At 41.3% G+C, this 24,668-nt stretch overlaps 1 protein-coding gene across 3 annotated transcripts in view; it reads right to left on the bottom strand.

Annotated features, from left to right (window-relative positions):
• The window catches only part of LOC124600337 (chitinase-like protein EN03), a 198,815-nt gene that overhangs the window by 115,198 nt on the left and 58,949 nt on the right, over positions 1–24,668 (bottom strand). The window contains exons 3-5 of one of the 3 annotated variants that reach the window (XM_047136152.1): positions 22,636–22,768; positions 22,129–22,301; positions 14,892–15,081 (exon numbers count right to left, since the gene is read on the bottom strand). The exons of 1 other annotated variant lie outside the window; for it this stretch is intronic. In XM_047136152.1, the coding sequence (XP_046992108.1) occupies positions 14,892–15,081; positions 22,129–22,301; positions 22,636–22,768 (496 nt within the window). The remainder of the gene's footprint in view (positions 1–14,891; positions 15,082–22,128; positions 22,302–22,635; positions 22,769–24,668) is intronic. One more of the 3 variants, XM_047136156.1, reaches the window with a different exon arrangement.

The following is a 24,668-nucleotide window of genomic DNA, read 5'->3' as shown; positions in this document are numbered from 1 at the left end:
TATGTCAAATCACTGGCCAGTAAGTCCCCAGGATTCTTATAAAAGCACTCTGGTGAAAAGAGAGACAACGTAAAAGATCACGAGCATGTCCCCATCATTAAGGTTAAAGTTGTTAAGGCTTCCAACAAAATCCATGGTGATGTGAATAATTCCCTACGAAAGGGCTAGTCAAATAATTCAGGTATTTCACGAGTGAGAACGCTGGGGCACCAATGTTGCTAAAATGGTACATAAGGACACCTTATCTTGTGAACATCGGAAGTTCATAAAGTCTCGGCGAAACTGGTGAACTTCTTAACAGCTTCGTCTGAGTAGCCGGTTTCTTTAATAAGCGGTATAACTTTTCTTTACTTGCTCTTGATATGATCAGGTCAATCTCCCGGTGTGTACTTTTTCTTCTGGCAGATCCTCGATCTTTTCAGTGTAATTCTGATGAGTTGCATTGCCCTTGTCGACTGGTAAGACCACAATACGTGGATCTTCTGTTAGTTCACGTGTGGCTGCCCTTTCCCTGCTAGGGACGTCCACTTTAGTAGGTTTTGTTGGCGTAAGAGCACAACCATTTTCGCGACGTATTTCTTCAGCTGATCTACATCTACATCTACATTTATACTCCGCAAGCCACCCAACGGTGTGTGGCGGAGGGCACTTTACGTGCCACTGTCATTACCTCCCTTTCCTGTTCCAGTCGCGTATGGTTCGCGGGAAGGACGACTGTCTGAAAGCCTCCGTGCGCGCTCTAATCTCTCTAATTTTACATTCGTGATCTCCTCGGGAGGTATAAGTAGGGGGAAGCAATATATTCGATACCTCATCCAGAAACGCACCCTCTCGAAACCTGGCGAGCAAGCTACACCGCGATGCAGAGCGCCTCTCTTGCAGAGTCTGCCACTTGAGTTTGTTAAACATCTCCGTAACGCTATCACGGTTACCAAATAACTCTGTGACGAAACGCGCCGCTCTTCTTTGGATCTTCTCTATCTCCTCCGTCAACCCGATCTGGTACGGATCCCACACTGATGAGCAATACTCAAGTATAGGTCGAACGAGTGTTTTGTAAGCCGCCTCCTTTGTTGATGGACTACATTTTCTAAGGACTCTCCCAATGACTCTCAACCTGGTACGCGCCTTACCAACAATTAATTTTATATGATCATTCCACTTCAAATCGTTCCGCACGCATACTCCCAGATATTTTACAGAAGTAACTGCTACCAGTGTTTGTTCCGCTATCATATAATCATACAATAAAGGATCCTTCTTTCTATGTATTCGCAATACATTACATTTGTCTATGTTAAGGGTCAGTTGCCACTCCCTGCACCAAGTGCCTATCCGCTGCAGATCTTCCTGCATTTCGCTACAATTTTCTAATGCTGCAACTTCTCTGTATACTACAGCATCATCCGCGAAAAGCCGCATGGAAGTCGTGTAGGCGGCTGTTCCGCTGCGCTGATGGTGTCCGTGGTAGGTGCAATTTTAGGAACGAGTGCAAAACTGCGTCATTTCATGAGAACTGAAACCGCTTCCTTATCCAGTTGCATGGCCGTGAGATTGATGATAATTTTGCAGAGAGCATCAGAAGGATTTCCTTCAGATGCACGATCAAATTTCCTTTACGAGGAGACAGTTGTGCCCATGACACACCATAAATCCGTTCTCACTCCACAAATTGAACTTGTTGGACAGCTGTAGATGTAATTTGAAAAATTCTTTGTTAGACAAGGCACCAGCGGGTAACGCATACTCCTTCCCGTACCATGGCTAGGCTGGGAAGTTTACTAATTTTTCTGCGTGCCCCGGAGTGGATGTGATGCCTTACTTTGACGAAGTTCGGCAAACGCACATTCTTAACGGTATCTCAAAAGGAATGCAAAGCCACTTAGCAAACGGTTTCTCCGGCGGCACAAATCATCAAGTCTTTTCATGCTGTGGCACAACTCCTTCCCATAGTGATACGAGATGTGATTCTTCCGCTTATCCTGGCATAAATAACGACGAAGTAGTTCATGGTTGTACGTCCGATGTAATTTTCCAACGGACACAAAATTTTGACAAATAACCAGTTTATCATTATCAGGTGAACTGATAAACTGATTGTTTAAGAGCCGGTGGGGTGCTTTAATCTCTTTCCCCTCTTCCCTCCCCCTCCCTCTGACCTGTCTGTACGCAGTCTGCGTTCAGTATTTACTCCCACCATCCCGCTATTGAGAAGTTGATTCATCTTCGGTTCGAGCCCAGGGACGCATGCTGGTGACACCTCAGGTGTTTCCCTGCTTTCACTTGAAGTCAGTTAATTGTGGGATACCGTCTTTCTGTTACTAATCAGATTAAATGCGTGTTCCCGTGCTCTACTAAGGATGTAATCACTGTCAGCGATTCCCTTACTCGAATGTTGGTGGTCTATTTAATGGCACAGTACCAGAAGTTAGACGTCAGTCTTAGGACCATAGTATGGTTGTAATCTATTCTGCGTATTTCCGATCATACTATGGATCTGACACAGGGGTCTAACAACTGGCACTATGTCATTAACCACTGTATCGTGTTTCGAGTGAGGGACCCGCTCGTCAGTCGTGATAGTGAGTACATCCTTAGCAACGCCTTGGAGCCCATAGTTACTGAAGGAAATATCCCACATCAAACTGACTTCGGGGTAGGCCAATAATAGCAGAGGTGTCACCAGCATGCTTCCCTGGTTGCGAACCAGAGACTCAGCAACGTATCGGCGGGAGGAGGGAAGGAAGTAATCTGGGCACAGATGGCGTATAAAATGGCAGTTCGTAGGGAAGGGAGGAAATAGAAGCACCGTGTTGACCTTGTAACGACAATTATACGTATAATAAATTTTTTTCTTTATGAATTTAGATAAATTAATAATAGCAATGTGTTGAATTTCTTTTTCGATTCTTTTCGTGTCATGTTAAAGAAACTGTGTGTAACTTTTGAAACGAATATTATTATTTCTGTTAGATTTCAAATAATGTGGTAATCAAAGGGAAGTGTATTTAGTGTTAAAACTATTGTAAGATGTGAAAATTGTAATTTATACACTTGGTCCATACGTAGGTAATGCGTTAGGATATGTGTAGTAGAAAACCTGTGGTGAATACCCTACCTGTAGGGGAGCGGGAAAAGGTGGAGGCAGGCGAGGCGGGAAAACGCACACTAGCGCGGTTCAGCACAACGGGCTCAGTAACACAGTCGGAGGCGAGCAACAGTCGGAAGTACACGTACTGTACCGAGGAGGCTACCCAGGAAAAGTGGATTCCATTGAGCCTCGGATGAACCGATTCCGACGACTACTTGGCATGGCTATATTCTGAGGCACAAAATTGGAAAAATTACGACGCTAAGAAGATGGAAAGTGCCGATGTTGTGTGAGCCTTAGCCGTGCTTGTATGTGTGCCGTGCTGCCCGCTATCTCGCTGCCCGCCATCCGCCGCACCGACTTGCACAGGTCAAACATTTATTTCATCTTTAGAAGTGTATCTGTGTGGACCAGTGTCGAAACTGTTTCTAATGGTTCAATAATAACGTGACTTTTACCAGAATTGCTTTAGCCATGACTTATCCTGATCACTGACCTAGACAGGATCCTTACCTCGTATTGTGCAATCCGAGTATCCTAAATAGAAAGTTTAATGTTTGTGTTGATGAAAATTATCAGCAGAGTAATCTATGCCATAAAGGAATCTATAGTTCTGTATGTTGTTGCAAATATTGGTAAAGACCAAAAGAGTTTTTTTTTTGAATTGAGTTAGCGATGTTATTTAATTAATTTGAAACAGAAATAATGACAGTTAAATTATTCATAAGTAAGACAAAAGAGTAGTTATCCAGAGATTGATAAATTTTGTGTGTTAATTTGCCTTCAGTACTTAACAGTTTCAGTATAACCACTATAACAGTTTCAGGGCCCCCCCCCCCTTTTTTTTCTCTTATCAATTCGTTAAAACCTTGATGTGTACTGCTCAGATTTGACCAGTAAAGCTAAATTTTATATTATACCTAAGTGTATTAGTGTTTTTCCATCTTTAATAGTAACATTGTATATGTGCTTTCAAAACTGCTAATTATAGGGTAATCTATGCCCGATGTCAGTCTGCTCAACATACAAAAATGTAGTTAGTAGTAATCATTACTGTGTGGTGTTGTGTAAATGTAGTTCGTCCAAATTAGTACAAAAAGAGCAAACTTTAGTTCAGTGGAATTTTCGGATTCCAAACTTTGCCATATACCGTATCGTTACTACGTGTTACTATGCTTGTACATGCACCCACTTGTACAAGGAAAAAACTCACTAATTGCCTAAGTAGGCTGGCGACCGAATTGTTATTTATAGGTAGCATCTACTGTGTGTACTTCTTGTCCACGCGAAAGAATAATTATACTGTACATTTGCTTGATGCGTCACTGTAGTTATTGACTGAAGATAAGTCCGATTTTGCTTCGATTAGGTACACGCGGTCAACTAATGTACTAAAAATCCTTGTTTATAAGGTGAAGCCCGTGAACTTATTACAGTACAGGCTTTATAGAGCTAACCTACGTCCGAGCAGGGCGGTAGTGTTACAAGTGGCTTCCCGGTGACAGGACATCCATCTGTTGTCGGTTACAAATTAATGTAAATACCGAACAGTGGATGTTCAGTGGCACGAATTGCAATAAAGTTTAGCAAAATAAACTGCAGTGTGAGTCAAGTATAATAGTGTGGTATAGTTGGCATTCAATATGGACAGGAACGTAGGCAGGGTAGATGCGCCAAGTGAAATGGAGAATGCGGCTGGCAGTAGCCGGAGTTTACGCGGCCAGATAACAGATGGCGTTAGCGAAAGACAGTTGGCGTACATACAATACCACGAACATGTCAATGAACAGATTGAAAGGTTGAGATCGCCTCGAACACAACAAGGGACAAAACAGGAAGCAGAGGGTGACTTTGTAGATGATAGTGGGTATGTGAACGAATCCACTGACATATTTGATTCACCACAGATAAAGAAAGAACCGAAAGAAACTTCTGAAGTAGAATCGGAACACATCGATCCTGTAGAACAAAACAGTATAAAAATTTTAAGTATGAACGACTTATTTGAACAATTAACCAAACAAATTGCAGGACAGAATGAGCAACTTCAAAATCAAGTCGGCAATCAGGTTAATCAGCTTAAAACACATGTTGATCAGCAGCTCAAAACGCAGAATGAACAGCTCAAAACACACGTTAACGAGCAACTCAAAACACAGGTGGATCAAATTAAAGCCCAGGTGGAAGGACAGGGAATTAAAATTAGTAAACAGATAGAACAGGTAGAACAAAAAGTGGGTAATTTAAGTTCTGTGGTAAATACTCTGAAATTTGAAATTGATACCATTAACAAAAATATGGATACTATGCAGGAGGAAATTGGAAACATTAATAGTAGATTTGATGTTGAAATTCTCAACATCCAAGAGAAAGTAGAACCTTTGGTTGAAACTAAGGTAGACGAAAAAGTTTTCGGTCTTAAAACTGAGATCGTAAACGAATGTCAACACGGGATATCGCAATTGAAAAAGGTAGTTTCAGACACTGAAAGTGATTTAAGTAAAAAAGTAACCGGATGTGTTCACAATTGTGAACAAAATACTACGAAAATTCAGGGCAAAATTTTCGATCTGGAGAGCAAAATTAAAGATAGGCCTGGTGTTGTCTGTAATGGCACACCAATTACGAAGCTGTTAGAAGGCGAGGAACGCTTCGATCCGGCCAAGAAACATAACGGGTGGCATCCGTTAGATTTTATCAAAAATTGCGAGAGAGTATTTCCTGAGCACTTGTCTGATCAGGAAAAGATAAACGTAGTAATTAGCGCCTTAGCAGGTGACGCTAAGCGCTGGGGAATAAATTTAAATACCGAACGAATGACTTTCGAAGAATTCAGGCAAAGATTTACGGAAGAATATTGGTCTGAACAAAAGCAGGACCATTTATGGCGCGAGTTTATCATGGCCAAACAGCATGATAACCGGGGCAGAAATTCTTTGAAAGATTTCTGTGAGTATTGGTACCGGAAATTGACACACCTAAGAGGTAGAAGATCAGATTCGGAAATTATCTGGGAGCTATATAAAAAGCTTCCGGAGGATTCAAAAAGGTATGTAGGAAGCAATCATCGCAGCTTCCAAGCATTTCTCGAAAGAGTCGAAGACGAAGATCATTGGCGCGAAAGTCGTGCCAATTATCAAAGTTTTGGTAACCGTAATAACCGACACAATGACGAACGAAATGACGGCGATGGATTTCGCGTCAATGTAATACAGAGAGGAAGAGGCAGAGGAAGAGGTAGAGGAAATAATCCAGGTCGCGGTAGAGGGTATACCGCGCAAAATAATAACGACGCGGGAAACTAATTTCCGCGAACGTTGCGGGCCAAACGGAAGCGGACAATATATACCGGCCCCGATTCAAGAAAAGATACCGGACCGACCGTAATGTAATAAGACAGGCTAGGGACGAGCGTGGAACGCCGCGACGTGTTGTGGCGAAACAAGCGTCAGGTGCGAGCCAGAATGAATCATCGCTGCCGCACAGAGCGCTACATGTTAACAGGCGAGTGGAGCATCAGAGGGCAACGGCCCAGCCTAGCCGAACATCTGTTCGGAAAGAAGCCGCTAGCAATACGGCAGCAGTAGATACGAACATAGCCGTCAGAGCTAAAGAAAATTTTACGAGTGATAATTCCGTGGCAAAGGAAACAATAATTGAAACTGTAAATACACAGAGAGGTGCGGTTAGCAGTGTTTGCAATGAGATAAAAGGCGAGGATGAACTAGCAGAAGTAACTGATTGGCGTGTGCAGATCGATGATCTGTACAAGGGCCTAAAGCAATGTGAGTGGGAGGATTTTAAGAAGGAGTATGAGGCGAAGAAATTAGTTGGTGGAAAGAGAGATAGTAGGGACGTCCATAAAGTGACGTGGCCCAAATTTGAAGAGGGGAGAATAAATAGCGCCGCGCAAAGTACGCGTGCTGCCAATAGGATGAAGGTTAATGATAGGAAGGATTTGGAGGATGAAATCCTCCGCATTGATGAAGAAATAACTTCTGCTAACAGTCCGCCAATAGTACAAGCTGCTACCGAGAGGCACCGTGGAGAAGGGGTAGATGATTACCTGAAAGTAATTAAAGTCCACGAGGATTACACCAAATATGAAGTCACAGTGGATGTGAATAAAGCTGAGGATGAGGCCGTTTTGCCAAAAGAGGAGATTGAATTAAAATCTAAGCCTGACGACAATACAGAGGAAGAACTTAGTGCCTGTCTCAGAAAAGCTTTTATGTTAGAACCTGAAAGCGATCCGGAATGGTCGGATTCCGACGATAGTTCGGATGATGAAAGATACATAAATATAGACGAAAATGAATGTACTAACGCTCCCTATTGTGCAAAAGTAGCGTACTTAAGTGAATCTGATGTTGAGGAAGAGAGTAGTGATGACTCTAGTGAAGATGAATTTTCAGGTGTAAAGGAAAATGAATATACTTTTACTGAAAGAGGGTATGAGAAAATCAGTGAAAAGAGTAGGGATGCAGTTAATTGCGGTATTGTACCTAATGATGAAGAAACTTCAAAGCAAAATCCAGACGTTGAAACAGAACAAAGAAAGAAAGAGCCACCGGACGACTCAGTGTTTATTTTGCGAAGAGTTCAAGTAAGCAAAGACTTTGAACTCCAGAAGCCTAAGAAGCCACCAGACTTAAGTGACTGTTTTATGAACCAGAAAAGACTGCCTTGTTAATAAAGAGATTAGGGGGCAGGATGTTGTATTTTTATATATTATTAATATTATGCATGACTTTATTATTACTGTAACTCAGTTTTATCTGAAAGTGAATTATTGTTTGTTGAATTAGAGCCTGGGGCAGATTTATATCGGAATTTGAGAATGTCATGAACACCTTACATCATGAAACTACAGGATTTCCACCGGAAGAAATTTTGTTAGGCAGAAGTAGTAAAAGTTTAATTGAAGAAAAACTAGAGTTTCCACCTAGTACAAGTTTGGGATTGGATCAAAAGAAAGAATTGGTGATAAAAAGGGCAAAGCAAAAAGCTGAATCTAGATCTAAAAGACACAATAAAAATTTAAAAGTTTCAAAATTTAAAATTGGAGATTATGTTCTTTTAAAAACCCACGAAAAGTCTAGTGAACTAAACCATGAAATTTCAAAATTTAAGTATATTTATAATGGACCATATGTAATACAGAATATTCCACACGACAATGCTTACTACCTGATCTACCCAAAATCCAAAAGACCTTTAGGCGTAAGAAATATTGTGGACCTAAAATTGTATGTACCTAGGAACGAGTAAATGTGCTGTATCTTATGCTGAACCCAAATTATTCTAAATGTATCTAATCTTTGTAAATGTCTGTATACCCTTGAAAGTGTGCTAATGTAGTTATGTGAGTTTCAGATTACCAATTGTACTGTAACTGTAAAAATGTATGGAGAAAAGGACTGAAAAGAAAGGATAAATGCTATCAGTCAGATAAAAGATGGGACTGTCAAAATGAAAATGGGCAGTGTATGAACCATAATATGAAGGACTGCCAAATACCAATGAGGGCAGATAAATAATCGATGGAAAATTGTAAATGTGATCCAGGAGATGTCACCATATGAAGTGAAAAGGACTGCCCAAATCCGCATAATAGGCAGCAAATATGTGTAGTTAATTTTCTGAATATATGTGTGTGTGTTTTGTTTAGTAAGTAAGAAAATGGACTGCTATTCAAAGCATGCAGCGATAAATTATTTTATAGTGTATACAAAATATGCAATTGTTTTTATAGTTAAATGTTTGTATTCCAGAATTTTAAATTATTTCTTTGAGAAATTCAGAAAAAATGAGTAAATTGCTATTTTAGTGAGGTTATGATGGGAAGTTGGACTGTGCAAAAGGCACTTGAGTAAATGACAAGTAATTATTCTAGAAGTATTAAAAAAGTGTAAACCTATATACAGTGAGCAAAAGGAAATATGTAGTGTAAATCTTTTTGAACAATTAAGTAAAGACTCGGAACCACTGTATAATTGTAAGATTTATTAGTGTTCCCATAAAATTTAGACTTAAGAAAATTTTCTGGAAACAGGGGCATGTGTAACGACAATTATACGTATAATAAATTTTTTTCTTTATGAATTTAGATAAATTAATAATAGCAATGTGTTGAATTTCTTTTTCGATTCTTTTCGTGTCATGTTAAAGAAACTGTGTGTAACTTTTGAAACGAATATTATTATTTCTGTTAGATTTCAAATAATGTGGTAATCAAAGGGAAGTGTATTTAGTGTTAAAACTATTGTAAGATGTGAAAATTGTAATTTATACACTTGGTCCATACGTAGGTAATGCGTTAGGATATGTGTAGTAGAAAACCTGTGGTGAATACCCTACCTGTAGGGGAGCGGGAAAAGGTGGAGGCAGGCGAGGCGGGAAAACGCACACTAGCGCGGTTCTGCACAACGGGCTCAGTAACACAGTCGGAGGCGAGCAACAGTCGGAAGTACACGTACTGTACCGAGGAGGCTACCCAGGAAAAGTGGATTCCATTGAGCCTCGGATGAACCGATTCCGACGACTACTTGGCATGGCTATATTCTGAGGCACAAAATTGGAAAAATTACGACGCTAAGAAGATGGAAAGTGCCGATGTTGTGTGAGCCTTAGCCGTGCTTGTATGTGTGCCGTGCTGCCCGCTATCTCGCTGCCCGCCATCCGCCGCACCGACTTGCACAGGTCAAACATTTATTTCATCTTTAGAAGTGTATCTGTGTGGACCAGTGTCGAAACTGTTTCTAATGGTTCAATAATAACGTGACTTTTACCAGAATTGCTTTAGCCATGACTTATCCTGATCACTGACCTAGACAGGATCCTTACCTCGTATTGTGCAATCCGAGTATCCTAAATAGAAAGTTTAATGTTTGTGTTGATGAAAATTATCAGCAGAGTAATCTATGCCATAAAGGAATCTATAGTTCTGTATGTTGTTGCAAATATTGGTAAAGACCAAAAGAGTTTTTTTTTTTGAATTGAGTTAGCGATGTTATTTAATTAATTTGAAACAGAAATAATGACAGTTAAATTATTCATAAGTAAGACAAAAGAGTAGTTATCCAGAGATTGATAAATTTTGTGTGTTAATTTGCCTTCAGTACTTAACAGTTTCAGTATAACCACTATAACAGTTTCAGGGCCCCCCCCCCTTTTTTTTCTCTTATCAATTCGTTAAAACCTTGATGTGTACTGCTCAGATTTGACCAGTAAAGCTAAATTTTATATTATACCTAAGTGTATTAGTGTTTTTCCATCTTTAATAGTAACATTGTATATGTGCTTTCAAAACTGCTAATTATAGGGTAATCTATGCCCGATGTCAGTCTGCTCAACATACAAAAATGTAGTTAGTAGTAATCATTACTGTGTGGTGTTGTGTAAATGTAGTTCGTCCAAATTAGTACAAAAAGAGCAAACTTTAGTTCAGTGGAATTTTCGGATTCCAAACTTTGCCATATACCGTATCGTTACTACGTGTTACTATGCTTGTACATGCACCCACTTGTACAAGGAAAAAACTCACTAATTGCCTAAGTAGGCTGGCGACCGAATTGTTATTTATAGGTAGCATCTACTGTGTGTACTTCTTGTCCACGCGAAAGAATAATTATACTGTACATTTGCTTGATGCGTCACTGTAGTTATTGACTGAAGATAAGTCCGATTTTGCTTCGATTAGGTACACGCGGTCAACTAATGTACTAAAAATCCTTGTTTATAAGGTGAAGCCCGTGAACTTATTACAGTACAGGCTTTATAGAGCTAACCTACGTCCGAGCAGGGCGGTAGTGTTACAACCTCTAAGGTCAGTTAATGAGTTCACCTGACAATGGCAATTTGGTCCTTGCCGAAATATTGTGCGCGTTGGACACTGACATCCGGCCGTTGATCCATGCATGAACTGTTTCGTCGAATGTAAACATTGTTACGAACTGCTCAATAATGTGCCGATCAACATTTGAAACGCAATGCAGCAGTGTTTCTGCGTAGTATCGATTCGACAAGTCCTTGGAATGTTTCCTGAGGTCAGTGGCACTACACGCATACCACGCAGTTCCCGAAAATTACAAGCCGATTGTTTGCGGATGCAAAGCTGGTGCTCAGTAGCGTCCCAGATGTTCTCCATCGAGTTCAAATCAGACGAATTTGGTGGGGAAACGATGAACGTTAGCTCGTTAACGTACTCTTCAAATAAGTTAACACAATTCGGACCTAGTGATGGGTACAGTTATCGACCTGCAACATGCCATTGTCATCGGGGAAGACATCAAAAATGAAATGGAGCAAGCGGTTCGCAATAATGTTCATGTTCACGTAATTCTCAGCTGTCGCGGTGCCTTCGATTACTACCACAAGTCACTTGGAAGCTCAGGTGAAAGTCCCCCATTGCATAAAATTGCAACGTCACACTTTGAGTGTTTCGAGTAGCGGTTCCTTTGGGCGAGGGCCCATCCAGAAATGATCATCGAGCTGATGTAAAAGGAAACGTAGTCATCCGACAAGTAGACACGATTCCATTGATCCACGGTCCATCCTCCTTGATCCTGTGCCCACTGCAGTAGTAACTGACGATATCGGTGGTTCAACGTGGGAACACTTACGCATCGCCTGCTGCGATGCCCCGCGATCGAAATATGCACTGAACAATGTGCTCCAAAACACTTGTGCTTGCACCAGCGTTGTACTACGTCGTCAGATCTGCTGCAGATCGCCACCTACACAATGTGATCAAAAGTATCCGGTCCCCTGGCTGAAAATGACTTACAAGTTCCATCGGTAATGCTGGAATTCGATATGGTGTTGGCCCACCCTTAGCCTCGATGACAGCTTCCACTCTCGCAGGCATACGTTCAGTCAGGTGCTGGGGAATGGCAGCCCATTCTTCACGGAGTGTTGCACTGCGGAGAGGTATCGGATGTCGGTCGGTGAGGCCTGGCACGAAGTCGGTGTTCCAAAACATCCCAAAGGTCTTCTACAGGATTCAGGTCAGGACTCTGTGCAGGCCAGTCCATTACAGGAACGTTATTGTCGTGTAACCACTCCGCCACAGGCCCTGCATTATGACCAGGTGCTCGATCGTGTAGAAAGATACAATCACCATCCCCGAATTGCTTTTCAACAGTGGGAAGCAAGAAGGTGCTTAAAACATCAATGTAGGCCTGTGCAGCGGTAGAGCCACGCAAAACCCCCTCCATGAAAAACACGCCCACATCATACCACCCTTTTACTGTTGGCACTACATACGCTGGCAGATGACGTTCGCCGGGCATTTGCCATACCCCCACCCTGCCATCGGCACATTGTGTACCGTGATTCGCCACTCCACTTTTTTGCACTATTCAATCGTCCAATGTTTACGCTCCTCACACCAAGCGAGGCGTCGTTTGTCATTTAGCGGCGTGATGTGTGGCTTATGAGCAGCCGCTCGACCATGAAATCCAAGTTTTCTCACTTCCCGCCTAACTGTCGTACTATTTGCAGTGGATCCCGATGCAGTTTGGAATTCCCGTTTGATGTTCTGGATAGATGTGTGTCTATTACACATTACGACCCTCTTCAACTGTCGACGGTCTCAATCAGTCAACAGACCTGGTCGGCCTGTACGGTTTTGCGTTGCACGTGTCCCTTCACGTTTCCACTTCACTATCACATCGGAGACAATGGATCTATGGATGTCTAGGAGTGATGAAATCTCGCGTATAGACGTATGACACAAGTGACACCCAATCACCTGACCACGTTCGAAGGTGAGGTCCGCGGAGCGCCCCATTCTGCTCTCTCACGATGTCTAATGACTTGTGAGATCGCTGATATGGAGTACCTGGCAGTAGGTGGCAGCACAATGCACCTAATATGATAAACGTATGTTTCTGGGGGTGTCGGGACACTTTTGATCACATAGTGTATCTTGCTTAAAAGAACGGGCAAGGATTCGTTTTCCACGTTTTGTGATAACGTCTAAATTCTTGTCGTTACTAGTGCTTCCACCACCCCTCAACTACTTGCCGTAGATGGTTACAACAGCCGACCAGCTCCGCCGTTTCCGGGGTGCTAGATCCCGGGCGCCGGGTGACAACAATCTGCTGTTTGTACTAGTCACTTATGTGAATGGATTTGCGCATTTTTGGCCCGTATCATCACTGGTATGATTACCTATTGGTCTCTGCTCTGCTGTTCTTAACGCGTCATACTTACACAACGCCATCGGGCGGCTCAAGTCCCGCAGTTGGACAGTGGTTATATAACAGGTGCGGCAGTGAAACGGACTATTTTGAAACCTCCACCAGCGATACAAATTTATTCACAGCGACATAAAACACATGAAACATGAATGTACAATGCTTGCAATTTGTATTTCCCATCACGAAGGTGACCGCCAGTTTCCTTCACACAAATTTCAAGACGTTTACGTCACATCTTGTACGACTGACTCTGGAATTCAATTAACTTCCTTCCTAATTTGATCCTTCATTTCCTAGATAGTGTGTCGTGGATCACACCGGAAGACATAAGGTTTCCAATGACCCCAAAGCAAGAAATCATACGTTGAAAGATCGGTGGATGTTGGCGGCCAGGATACGTCCCCGTTCTTGGAGGTGTACTATAGCGCGTCAATGGAATGCCGCGAAGTATGTATGGTATGTGGTCATGTCTTCTTGGAAGAATGTGTTTGCATACACTGGAAGATCGGCAACATGTTTCAACATGTGAGCATAGTGTTCTATGTTCACGTAACGGCATTGCCACAATCGCCTTCAAGAAAATAAGGACCTATAATTCCAAACAATCATAAACCGTACCACTTCCTGTATGTGATGAAGCGTTTCGTGAAGCATTTCAGGATTTTCACGTGACCAGCATCTGAACTTCTGCTTCTTAACACAGACTGACGCATAAAAATTGGCGTCATAGCTCATGATCGGATTGCGCACAGGCCTGGATTGTCGTTCATAAGTTCCAGCAATTCCCTGAAAAAGGATAGTTTCTTTAGGAGATCATCTGCATTAAGGTTTTGCACTATCATATGGATGATATTGAAGCTCCTTGCTCCGTACACTACGATCGAATATTTTAAGTGCCAGCTCACGCTTACTTGCACAGCGCCTGGGACTTCAGATGAAGGCTTCTTCCACTCTCGTGACATTCTCTGATGTGCACATGCGTTTTGCACTTCCACCGTCTTTCGAGCCGTATCACCCGTTTCCTCCAAGCTCTGTATTCATACTTCGATAGCAGGTGCCGACGGGACTGGGGCATGACGTGCAAGATTGTGATAAGCACGAAGAACACGCTGCGCGGCCACGTGGCTGTCGTCGTTATTCATGGCAACACCGCGTTCACTGGTCCTCGACGCCATCTCGACTGAACATCGATATGGGGGTCAACTGAAAGAGGTTGTTGTCCACATGGCTTACTCTCCTTTTCTGATTCATAACATAACGTTCTGTTCCCAGGGCTGTCAAATCGCTCGTTTTACTGCCGCACCTGTCGTTAGCTCGTCAGTGTAAATCTAAGTGCACGTACACCTATCGAGCCCTTCAGGAAAAGTTGCAGCACACAAGTATTGCTTTGAGGTCTGTACTCTACAGTTCAGTGAACAGTACGATGCACAGCTTGATCTTCAAACTGCATTATTTACCATGTCATGTCCACACTCACACACACACACACACACACACACACACACACACACACACACACACACACACACACACGCTTTGATGAACGTACGAGAACTTCTGTTTGTTATTTGGCAGTTGGTAATGAATGTACTTACAGGGGAACCCTTTCTCCAGGAACCACCTCACATTACCGTCGACTGTGAGGTCTGCACAACGTTCCCCAGCTCGATAAAGCGGCGCAGGGTAGTCGGCCTTCTTTGGGGTACGCGTTGGGCTGTGGTAGTCGTAAGCCAGTAGGTGTAGTTGGTCGATTTCTGGCGAGAGAGCCGCGCAGTCGTAGTACAACTGAAACACATTTCGACCGATCAGTAGTTTTCATCTGACTATCAAACGTCAGTTGTAGAAAAGAATGTGTCACTAAAATTAGAGCCACAGGGCGATATCTCATTCGGAGAGAGACTCTCCGTGCTTCGCGGGTACACGGCTGCTTCATAAAACAATCTTTCCCACTTCTGGTATCAATAAATATCCGCAGTAAATTTACACCACCTTTGATACGCAATGGAGATGCTGATAACCGCGACTATACTGAACAAACCATGGTAAATAATGTCGTCTTCAGTCTCAAAAACATTTCATTTCCTGCACACATAGGCCGGCCGAAGTGGCCGTGCGGTTAAAGGCGCTGCAGTCTGGAACCGCAAGACCGCTACGGTCGTAGGTTCGAATCCTGCCTCGGGCATGGATGTTTGTGATGTCCTTAGGTTAGTTAGGTTTAACTAGTTCTAAGTTCTAGGGGACTAATGACCTCAGCAGTTGAGTCCCATAGTGCTCAGAGCCATTTTTGAACCTGCACACATAATTTCATACCCTATGAAAGCATGTTCAAGAGGTGGTTAATCAATTTCCGAAGATGGATAGCTACTGTCTGAAACACATCGTGCGCAGTTGAAAAAAAAAAAAAAAATCATTTGGCTACAATATAGCAGGTCAACAACTGGAAGCAGTTAATTCCATAAATTATCTGGGAGTACGCATTAGCAGTGATTTAAAATGGAATGATCATATAAAGCTGATCGTCGGTAAAGCAGATGCCAGACTGAGATTCATTGGAAGAATCCTGAGGAAATGCAATCCGAAAACAAAGGAAGTAGGTTACAGTACGCTTGTTCGCCCACTGCTTGAATACTGCTCAGCAGTGTTGGATCCGTACTAGATATGGTTGATAGAAGAGATACAGAAGATCCAACGGAGAGCAGCGCGCTTCGTTGCAGGATCATTTAGTAATCGCGATAGCGTTACGGAGATGATAGATAAACTCCAGTGGAAGACTCTGCAGGAGAGACGCTCAGTAGCTCGGTACGGGCTTTTGTTGAAGTTTCGAGAACATACCTTCACCGAGGAGTCAAGCAGTATATTGCTCCCTCCTACGTATACCTCGCGAAGAGAGCATGAGGATAAAATCAGAGAGATTAGAGCCCACACAGAGGCATACCGACATTCCTTCTTTCCACGAACAATACGAGACTGGAATAGAAGGGAGAACCGATAGAGGTACTCAAGGTACCCTCCGCCACACACCGTCAGGTGGCTTGCGGAGTATGGATGTAGATATAGATGTAACTGGTGATGGCGTTAACTATCACTCAGTTAATAACAGTGATCTTTAAGATTACCCTGCAGTTCACGCTTAACTGTTTGGCAGAGGTTTCACAGAATCACTTTCAAACTGTTCCTCCACCGTTCCACTCTCGAACGGCACGTGAGAAAAGTAAACACCTTAATCTTTCCGTGGATGCTCTGATTTCTCGTGTTTCATTACGATGATCAGTTCTCCCTATGTAGATAGGAGTTGACAAAACATTTTGGCGTTCGGAAGATAAAGTTAGTTTTAATGATTGACTCTCAAACTCTCTTGTCATATCAGTGACACTGTCTCCTCTATTTCTCGATAAAATAAAACGAGCGGTCCACCTTTGAATTTTCTCAATGTCCTCCGTAAGTACTACTTGGTAAGGATCGCGTACCACGTAGCAATTGTTCAGATGAGGATGGACATGCATAGTGCAGGCAGTCTCCTTAGTAGAGTTGCCTCATCTTTCAAGCGTTCTGACAACGAAACACAATCCATTGTACACCTTCTCCACAATATTTGCATCCAATGAAAGTTGCTCGAACCCCTAGGTATTTTTTTGAATATAGAGCCTTTAAATTCGGAGCATTTATCAGCACATTATTTTGGTTTCACTTGCGGTTTTCGCGCCATACTGATATCCTGTCTAAATCTTTTTGCATTTCGTTTTTTCCATCTGAGGACTTTGCTACGATTAAATGGCAGCATAATCTGCAAAAAACGTAAGAGTGCTGCTCCGATTATCTTCTAAATCATTCATATATATTAAGAACAGCAGATGGTCCGTAATACTTCCTTGGGGAACCTAAGATATCACATCGGTTTCACAACACGATTTCCTATCAGTTACTACTGTTGTTGGTGTTAGGACAGCAACCAGCCACAAATTTACTTTGAGTTCCTTTATTCAAAGGAAACCGTTATCGGTTTCGAATCGTTGCGATTCGTCATCAGACGGTTTACACGCTTTCTTTCTGACATTTGGTGTGTTTTTATAGATTAATTGTCGTGAAACGTCGGTACTACGACAATTAATCTATAAAAACACACCAAATGTCAGAAAGAAAGCGTGTAAACCGTCTGATGATGAATCGCAACGATTCGAATCCGGTAACGGTTTCCTTTGAATAAAGGAACTCAAAGTAAATTTGTGGCTGGTTGCTGTCCTATCACAAACAACATTTGTCTTCAAAAACAGCCACGGTCTCCAACATGTCATCATATGACAAAATTGCAGGTTACTACTGTGACTTTTCTGACAGTAAATCGTGAATATAGCCTCACAACTAAGAGAATGCTGCCGGCCGAAGTGGCCGTGCGGTTAAAGGCGCTGCAGTCTGGAACCGCAAGATCGCTACGGTCGCAGCTTCGAATCCTGCCTCGGGCATGGATGTGTGTGATGTCCTTAGGTTAGTTAGGTTTAACTAGTTCTAAGTTCTAGGGGACTAATGACCTCAGCAGTTGAGTCCCATAGTGCTCAGAGCCATTTGAACCATTTTTTTAAACATTTTTCACAAAATGTTTCCATAGGAGTTCGTGAATAAAACAAGTTTAAATATTGAAATTATGACCGCAGATACCAGCTTCACATCGAAAGTTTTTTGACGGAGACAAACTGTAACTATTTAGGAAACTTTTGCGATAGGTGCTGCAAATCTAGTTTGTTGTTGTTTTTGTGGTCTTCAGTCCTGAGACTGGTTTGATGCAGCTCTCCATGCTACTCTATCCTATGCAAGCTTCTTCAGCTCCCAGTACCTATTACTGCCTACATCCTTCTGAATCTGTTTAGTGTATTCATCTCTTGGTCTCCCTCTACGATTTTTACCCTCCGCGCTGCCCTCCATACTAAATTGGTGATCCCTTGATGCCTCAGAACATGTCCTACCAACCGATCCCTTCTTCTAGTCAAGTTGTGCCACAAACTCCTCTTCTCCCCAATCCTATTCAATACCTCCTCATTATTTATGTGATCTACCCATCTAATCTTCAGCATTCTTCTGAAGCACCACATTTCGAAAGCTTCTATTCTCTTCTTGTCCAAACTATTTATCGTCCATGTCTCACTTCCATACATGTCTACACTCCATACAAATACTTTCAGAAACCACTTCCTGACACTTAAATCAATACTTGATGTTAACAAATTTCTCTTCTTCAGAAACGCTTTCCTTGCCATTGCCAGTCTACATGTTATATCCTCTCTACTTCCACCATCATCAGTTATTTTGCTCCCCAAATAGCAAAACTCCTTTACTACTTTAAGTGTCTCATTTCCTAATCTAATTCCCTCAGCATCGCCCGATTTAATTCGACTACATTCCATTATCCGCGTTTTGCCTTTGTTGATGTTCATCTTATACCCTCCTTTCAAGACACTGTCCATACCGTTCAACTGCTCTTCCAAGTCCTTTGCTCTCTCTGACAGAATCACAATGTCATCGGCGAACCGCAAAGTTTTTATTTTTTCTCCATGGATTTTAATACCTACTCCGAACTTTTCTTTTGTTTCCTTTACTGCTTGCTCAATATACAGATTCAATAGCATCGGGGAGAGGCTACAACCCTGTCTCACTCCCTTCCCAACCACTGCTTCCCATTCATGTCCCTCGACTCTTATAACTGCCATCTGGTTACTGTACAAATTGTAAATAGCCTTTCACTCCCTGTATTTTACCCCTGCCACCTTTAGAATTTGAAAGAGAGTATTCCAGTCAACATTGTCAAAATCTTTCTCTAAGTCTACAAATGCTAGAAACGTAGGTTTGCCTTTCCTTAATCTTTCTTCTAAGATAAGTCATAGGGTCAGTATTGCCTCACGTGTTCCAACACTTCTGTGGAATCCAAACTAATCTTCCCGAGGTCGGCTTCTACTAGTTTTTCCATTCGTCTGTAAAGAATTCGCGTTAGTATTTTGCAGCTGTGACTTATTAAACTGATAGTTCGGTAATTTTCACATCTGTCAACACCTGCTTTCTTTGAGATTGGAATTATTATATTCTTCTTGAAATCTGAGGGTATTTCGCCTGTCTCATACATCTTGCTCACCAGATGGTAGAGTTTTGTCAGGACTGGCTCTCACAAGGCTGTCAGTAGTTCTAATGGAATGTTGTCTACTGCCGGGGCCTTGTTTCGGCTTAGGTCTTTCAGTACTCTGTCAAACTCTTCATGCAGTATCATAGCTTCCATTTCATCTTCATCTACCTCCTTTTCCATTTCCATAATATTGTCCTCAAGAACATCGCCCCTCTGTAGACCCTCTATATACTCCTTCCACCTTTCTGCTTTCCCTTCTTTGCTTAGAACTGGGTTTCCATCAACGCTCTTGATATTCATGCAAGTGGTTCTCTTTTCTCCAAAGGTCTCTTTAATTTTCCTGTAGGCAGTATCTATCTTACCCCTTAGTGAGATAAGCCTCTACATCCTTACATTTGTCCTCTAGCCATCCCTGCTTAGCCATTTTGCACTTCCTGTCGATCTCATTTTTGAGACGTTTGTATTTCTTTTTGCCTGCTTCACTTTCTGCATTTTTGTATTTTCTCCTTTCATCAATTAAATTCAGTATCTCTTCTGTTACCCAAGGATTTCTACTAACCCTCTTCTTTTTACCTACTTGATCGTCTGCTGCCTTCACTACTTCATCCCTCAGAGCTATCCATTCTTCTTCTACTGTATTTCTTTCCTCCATTCCTATCAATTGTTCCCTTATGCTCTCCCTGAAGCTCTGTACAATCTCTGGTTCTTTCAGTTTATCCAGGTCCCATCTCCTTAAATTCCCACCTTTTTGCAGTTTCTTCAGTTTTAATCTACAGTTCATAACCAATAGATTGTGGTCAGAGTCCACATCTGCCCCTGGAAATGTCTTATAATTTAAAATCTGGTTCCTAAAACTCTGTCTTACCATTATATAATCTGTCTGAAACCTTTTAGTATCTCCAGGATTCTTCCATATATACAACCTTCTTTCATAATTCTTGAACCAAGTGTTAGCTATGATTAAGTTAAGCTCTGTGCAAAATTCTACCAGGCGGCTTCCTCTTTCATTTCATACTACGTTTCCTTCTCTTCCTTTTCCTACTGTCGCGTTCCAGTCACCCATAACTATTAAATTTTCATCTCCCTTCGCTACCTGAATAATTTCTTTTATCTCATCATACATTTCATCAATTTCATCATCATCTGCAGAGCTAGTTGGCATATAAACTTGTACTGCTGTAGCAGGCGTGGGCTTCGTGTCTATCTTGGCCACAATAATGCGTTCACTATGCTGTTTGTAGTAGCTTACCCGCACTCCTATTTTTTATTCATTATTAAACCTACTCTTGCATAATCGCTATTTGATTTTGTACTTATAACCCTGTATTCACCTGACCAAAAGTGTTGTTCCTCCTGTCACCGAACTTCACTAATTCCCACTATATCTAACTTTAACCTATCCATTTCCCTTTATCTAGTTTATACTGCAGAAAACTAACCATTATATAGAAAACTCAAAAAGGTATACTCATACTGTACTGAGCTATGTGATTTTTTTGTTTAGTGATAAAAATTTGAAATTTGAGGGAATAAGCATTCACTATTTTAATGCTGGAATATTATGTTACATAAGTGAAAATGATAAGATGCTGAAACAAAAAACGAGCTTAAGATATTTTGAAAAAATGTAATTGACTCTGTTCCAAAGTTGAGACATGCAGACTGAAAAGAATTGTGGTTTCTAAAAGTAGGTTTAAATTGTTTTGTTACTTGCTGTGGACAAAAAGAAATGAAACATCCAAGATCAGTACGACTTGTTGCGTAGAAGCAGCGCTTTGCACCTGGAAAACTATCAAGCTTGTTTAGAAGGTATTTTACACTTGGAAATTAAGCCACTGTAAATTAATTGCGTATACACTTTCTGACATACTGTTCCTACCGCATGAAAATAATCTTGGTGGGATGGAATAAAGCAGTTTTATTGAAAGAGACATACTGATTTCAAGTTTAATGTTGTGGTTCTTCTATGCTATGCAAGGCAAAGTGAAATTTGGAATAATTCTGAACTGGAATTAATGTCATTATCAGTGTCATGTAAAAAGAATGTGTGTTCTGTCCTCATAGCTGTTATGGAAGACTTTCTGGAGAATAAGAAGTGACTGTATGGTCTCTCAGGCTGATTTCTATCGTGATTCTGTGTTTCATTAAAAGTGAAGAGAAAAATTAACAGCATATTTAAAATTTCAGTGAATCAATTCAAAGTCCATACAAAAGCATTTACAGGGAAAAAAATAATTATTAAAAAAAGGCAGTGAATTGGCAGCAATTCCAAGGAAAAAAGTAAGACATTAATGTTTTATAATTTTTAAATCCCATGAAGTATTCACACAGGAAGAAATAAAAAGGGTTGAATATTTAATAATTTACACAAACTATACAGATCTTCGGATTAAGACACTTGTTATTTGTATGCAGGAGTATAAAGCACATACTTATCAATTGCTAAGACATACTGAGAAAGTAACTAGCTTATGTGAGTGAAACACCAATGTTCAGAAAACAAAGAGGAGTTTTTCATCAAATAATAATTGCTATGACGTTCTTATTTTGTACGTTGATACCAACAGGGAAAATTATGAAGGAATTTCATTTTAAAACAGAAAAAACTTACATCACAATCTCTAGTCTTGTTTGAGCAAGTAAATTTAGTAAACGTAAGAAACTTGTACTGCAAGTGAAACAACTGCATCTGATATCAGGATGGAATAGAAGTATTTTATACTCACGCTATGATTGATGTAGGGTATTACACTCAGAGTCAGCAATGCATTTTGAGTTTTTAGAGATGATTTCAGTTCACGAATTAAAGCTGAAAATTGCCTGCGATGTTCATCTGGATTCTCATCTCTATGACTATGAGCATAGCCTAATACTTTCTTGACACCATGCCAAACATTTCCTGAAGAAGACAATTGAGTCTGGTTTTAGTTGCCAGTGAAAATCAAGAAGTATAATTGAATAGCTTCTACTGCAAGTTAACAACAAGAGAAATATCAGTCTGAATTACAAACTGCTCAATATATATAAGGTTATTAAAACAATAATAAAGTTTGCTTTTGAATTTAACACTTAGCCAACTAATGTGATGAAGCTGATATACTGTGCATTAATGTTGCTTTTGAGGAGTGAATACCTGTACATATATGAGAAATACTGCATCATTTAATAATAAATAAAATGTAATACATGCATGTGTTTAAGAGCTTGAACTAATTTACATATTTCGTATTCACCAAGTGCACCTCGGTCCTTCTTTTCCTTGCTGAATGGGAATTCCCAAGCTATATCAATGCCATCAAATCTGTTTTGTTGAAGAAGTTCTTTTACTGAGTCCACGAATGTTCGTCTGTGTTCATCACTTTCAAGCTGTAAAATAAATAAAGGTTTAATTAAGTTTCCTGCACTTCAGTTAGTTTTTTTTTTTTTTACATCTGAAGAATATTTATCTTGTTTTGTGCATCTGAACACCATAGAATACTACGTCCAGATAATATACACGAAATATATTTTGTGAGATGCCCGAGATGGAGGTAGGATGTTACTGACCGTTTATTTACGTAATCTGTCACTGGACTGCCCTCTCGAAACACTCCACCCTCAAGAAACCCTACTTTTATTGTACACAAAGCATTGATGACGCAAATTAATGTGAATGAGCCCTAGAAAATAAAGATGGCATTAAGGACAGAATTTATGATGGATAAGTGTAGTACTACAACGACTGATGGTTGGAATATAACAATAGATTTATTGCAAAACAACATAAACTGAATTGATATTAAACACTGGGGTGTAAATAAGCATATATGAAGTCAAATCTATCTCTATTTTCTAACACAGCACAGATTGATAGGCAAATTAGATTCGAGGGGTATGGAAATACTGTTCATGAGACCCAGAAAATATTAGATATGGGCTCCCAGGTAGATGCTATTTACCTTGACTTCCGGAAGGCGTTCGATACAGTTTCGCCTGTCGCCTAATAAACAAAGTAAGAGCCTACGGAATATCAGACCAGCTGTGTGGCTAGATTGAAGAGTTTTTAGCAAACAGAACACAGCATGTTGTTCTCAATGGAGAGACGTCTACAGACGTTAAAGTAACCTCTGGCGTGCCACAGGGGAGTGTTATGGGACCATTGCTTTTCGCAATATATATAAATGGCCTAGTAGACAGTGTCGGAAGTTCCATGCGGCTTTTCGCGGATGATGCTGTAGTATACAGAGAAGTTGCAGCATTAGAAAATTGCAGCGAAATGCAGGCAGGATCCTTTATTGTATGATTATATGATAGCGGAACAGACACTGGTAGCAGTTATTTCTGTAAAATATCTGGGAGTTTGCGTATGGAACGATTTGAAGTGGAATGATCACATAAAATTAATTGTTGGTAAGGCGGGTGCCAGGTTGAGATCCATTGCGAGAGTCCTTAGAAAATGCAGTCCATCAACAAAGGAGGTGGCTTGCAAAACACTGGTTCGACCTATACTTGAGTATTGCTCATCACTGTGGGATCCGTATCAGGGCGGGTTGACAGAGGAGATAGAGAAGATCCAAAGAAGAGTGGCGCGTTTCGTCACAGGGTTATTTGGTAAGCGTGATAGCGTTACGGAGATATTTAGCAAACTCAAGTGGCAGACTCTGCAAGAGAGGCGCTCTGCATCGCGGTGTAGCTTGGCGTCCAGGTTTCTAGAGGGTGCGTTTCTGGATGAGGTATCGAATATTGCTTTCCCCTACTTATACCTCCCGTGGAGATCACGAATGTAAAATTAGAGAGATTCGAGTGCGCACGGAGGCTTTCCGGCAGTCGTTCTTCTTGCGAACCATAGGCGACTGGATCAGGAAAGGGAGGTAATGACAGTGGCACGTAAAGTGCCCTCCGCCACACTCCGTTGTGTGGCTTGCGGAGTATAAATGTAGGTGTAGATGCAGATGTAACTATTCCGTTCAACTGTTGTGAGCAGAACGACAGCTGACCTATTGGGTGTATTGCATTGTCGCGTCACAGTCAGTGGGCACCTGGCCGAATTACACTCCTGGAAATTGAAATAAGAACACCGTGAATTCATTGTCCCAGGAAGGGGAAACTTTATTGACACATTCCTGGGGTCAGATACATCACATGATCACACTGACAGAACCACAGGCACATAGACACAGGCAACAGAGCATGCACAATGTCGGCACTAGTACAGTGTATATCCACCTTTCGCAGCAATGCAGGCTGCTATCCTCCCATGGAGACGATCGTAGAGATGCTGGATGTA

This window comes from Schistocerca americana, chromosome 1 (genome assembly GCF_021461395.2).
Source record: "Schistocerca americana isolate TAMUIC-IGC-003095 chromosome 1, iqSchAmer2.1, whole genome shotgun sequence".
Classification (NCBI taxonomy): Eukaryota; Metazoa; Arthropoda; class Insecta; order Orthoptera; family Acrididae; genus Schistocerca; species Schistocerca americana.
Note: the sequence above shows the minus strand (reverse complement) of the source record. Positions and strands in the feature narration are given on the sequence as shown.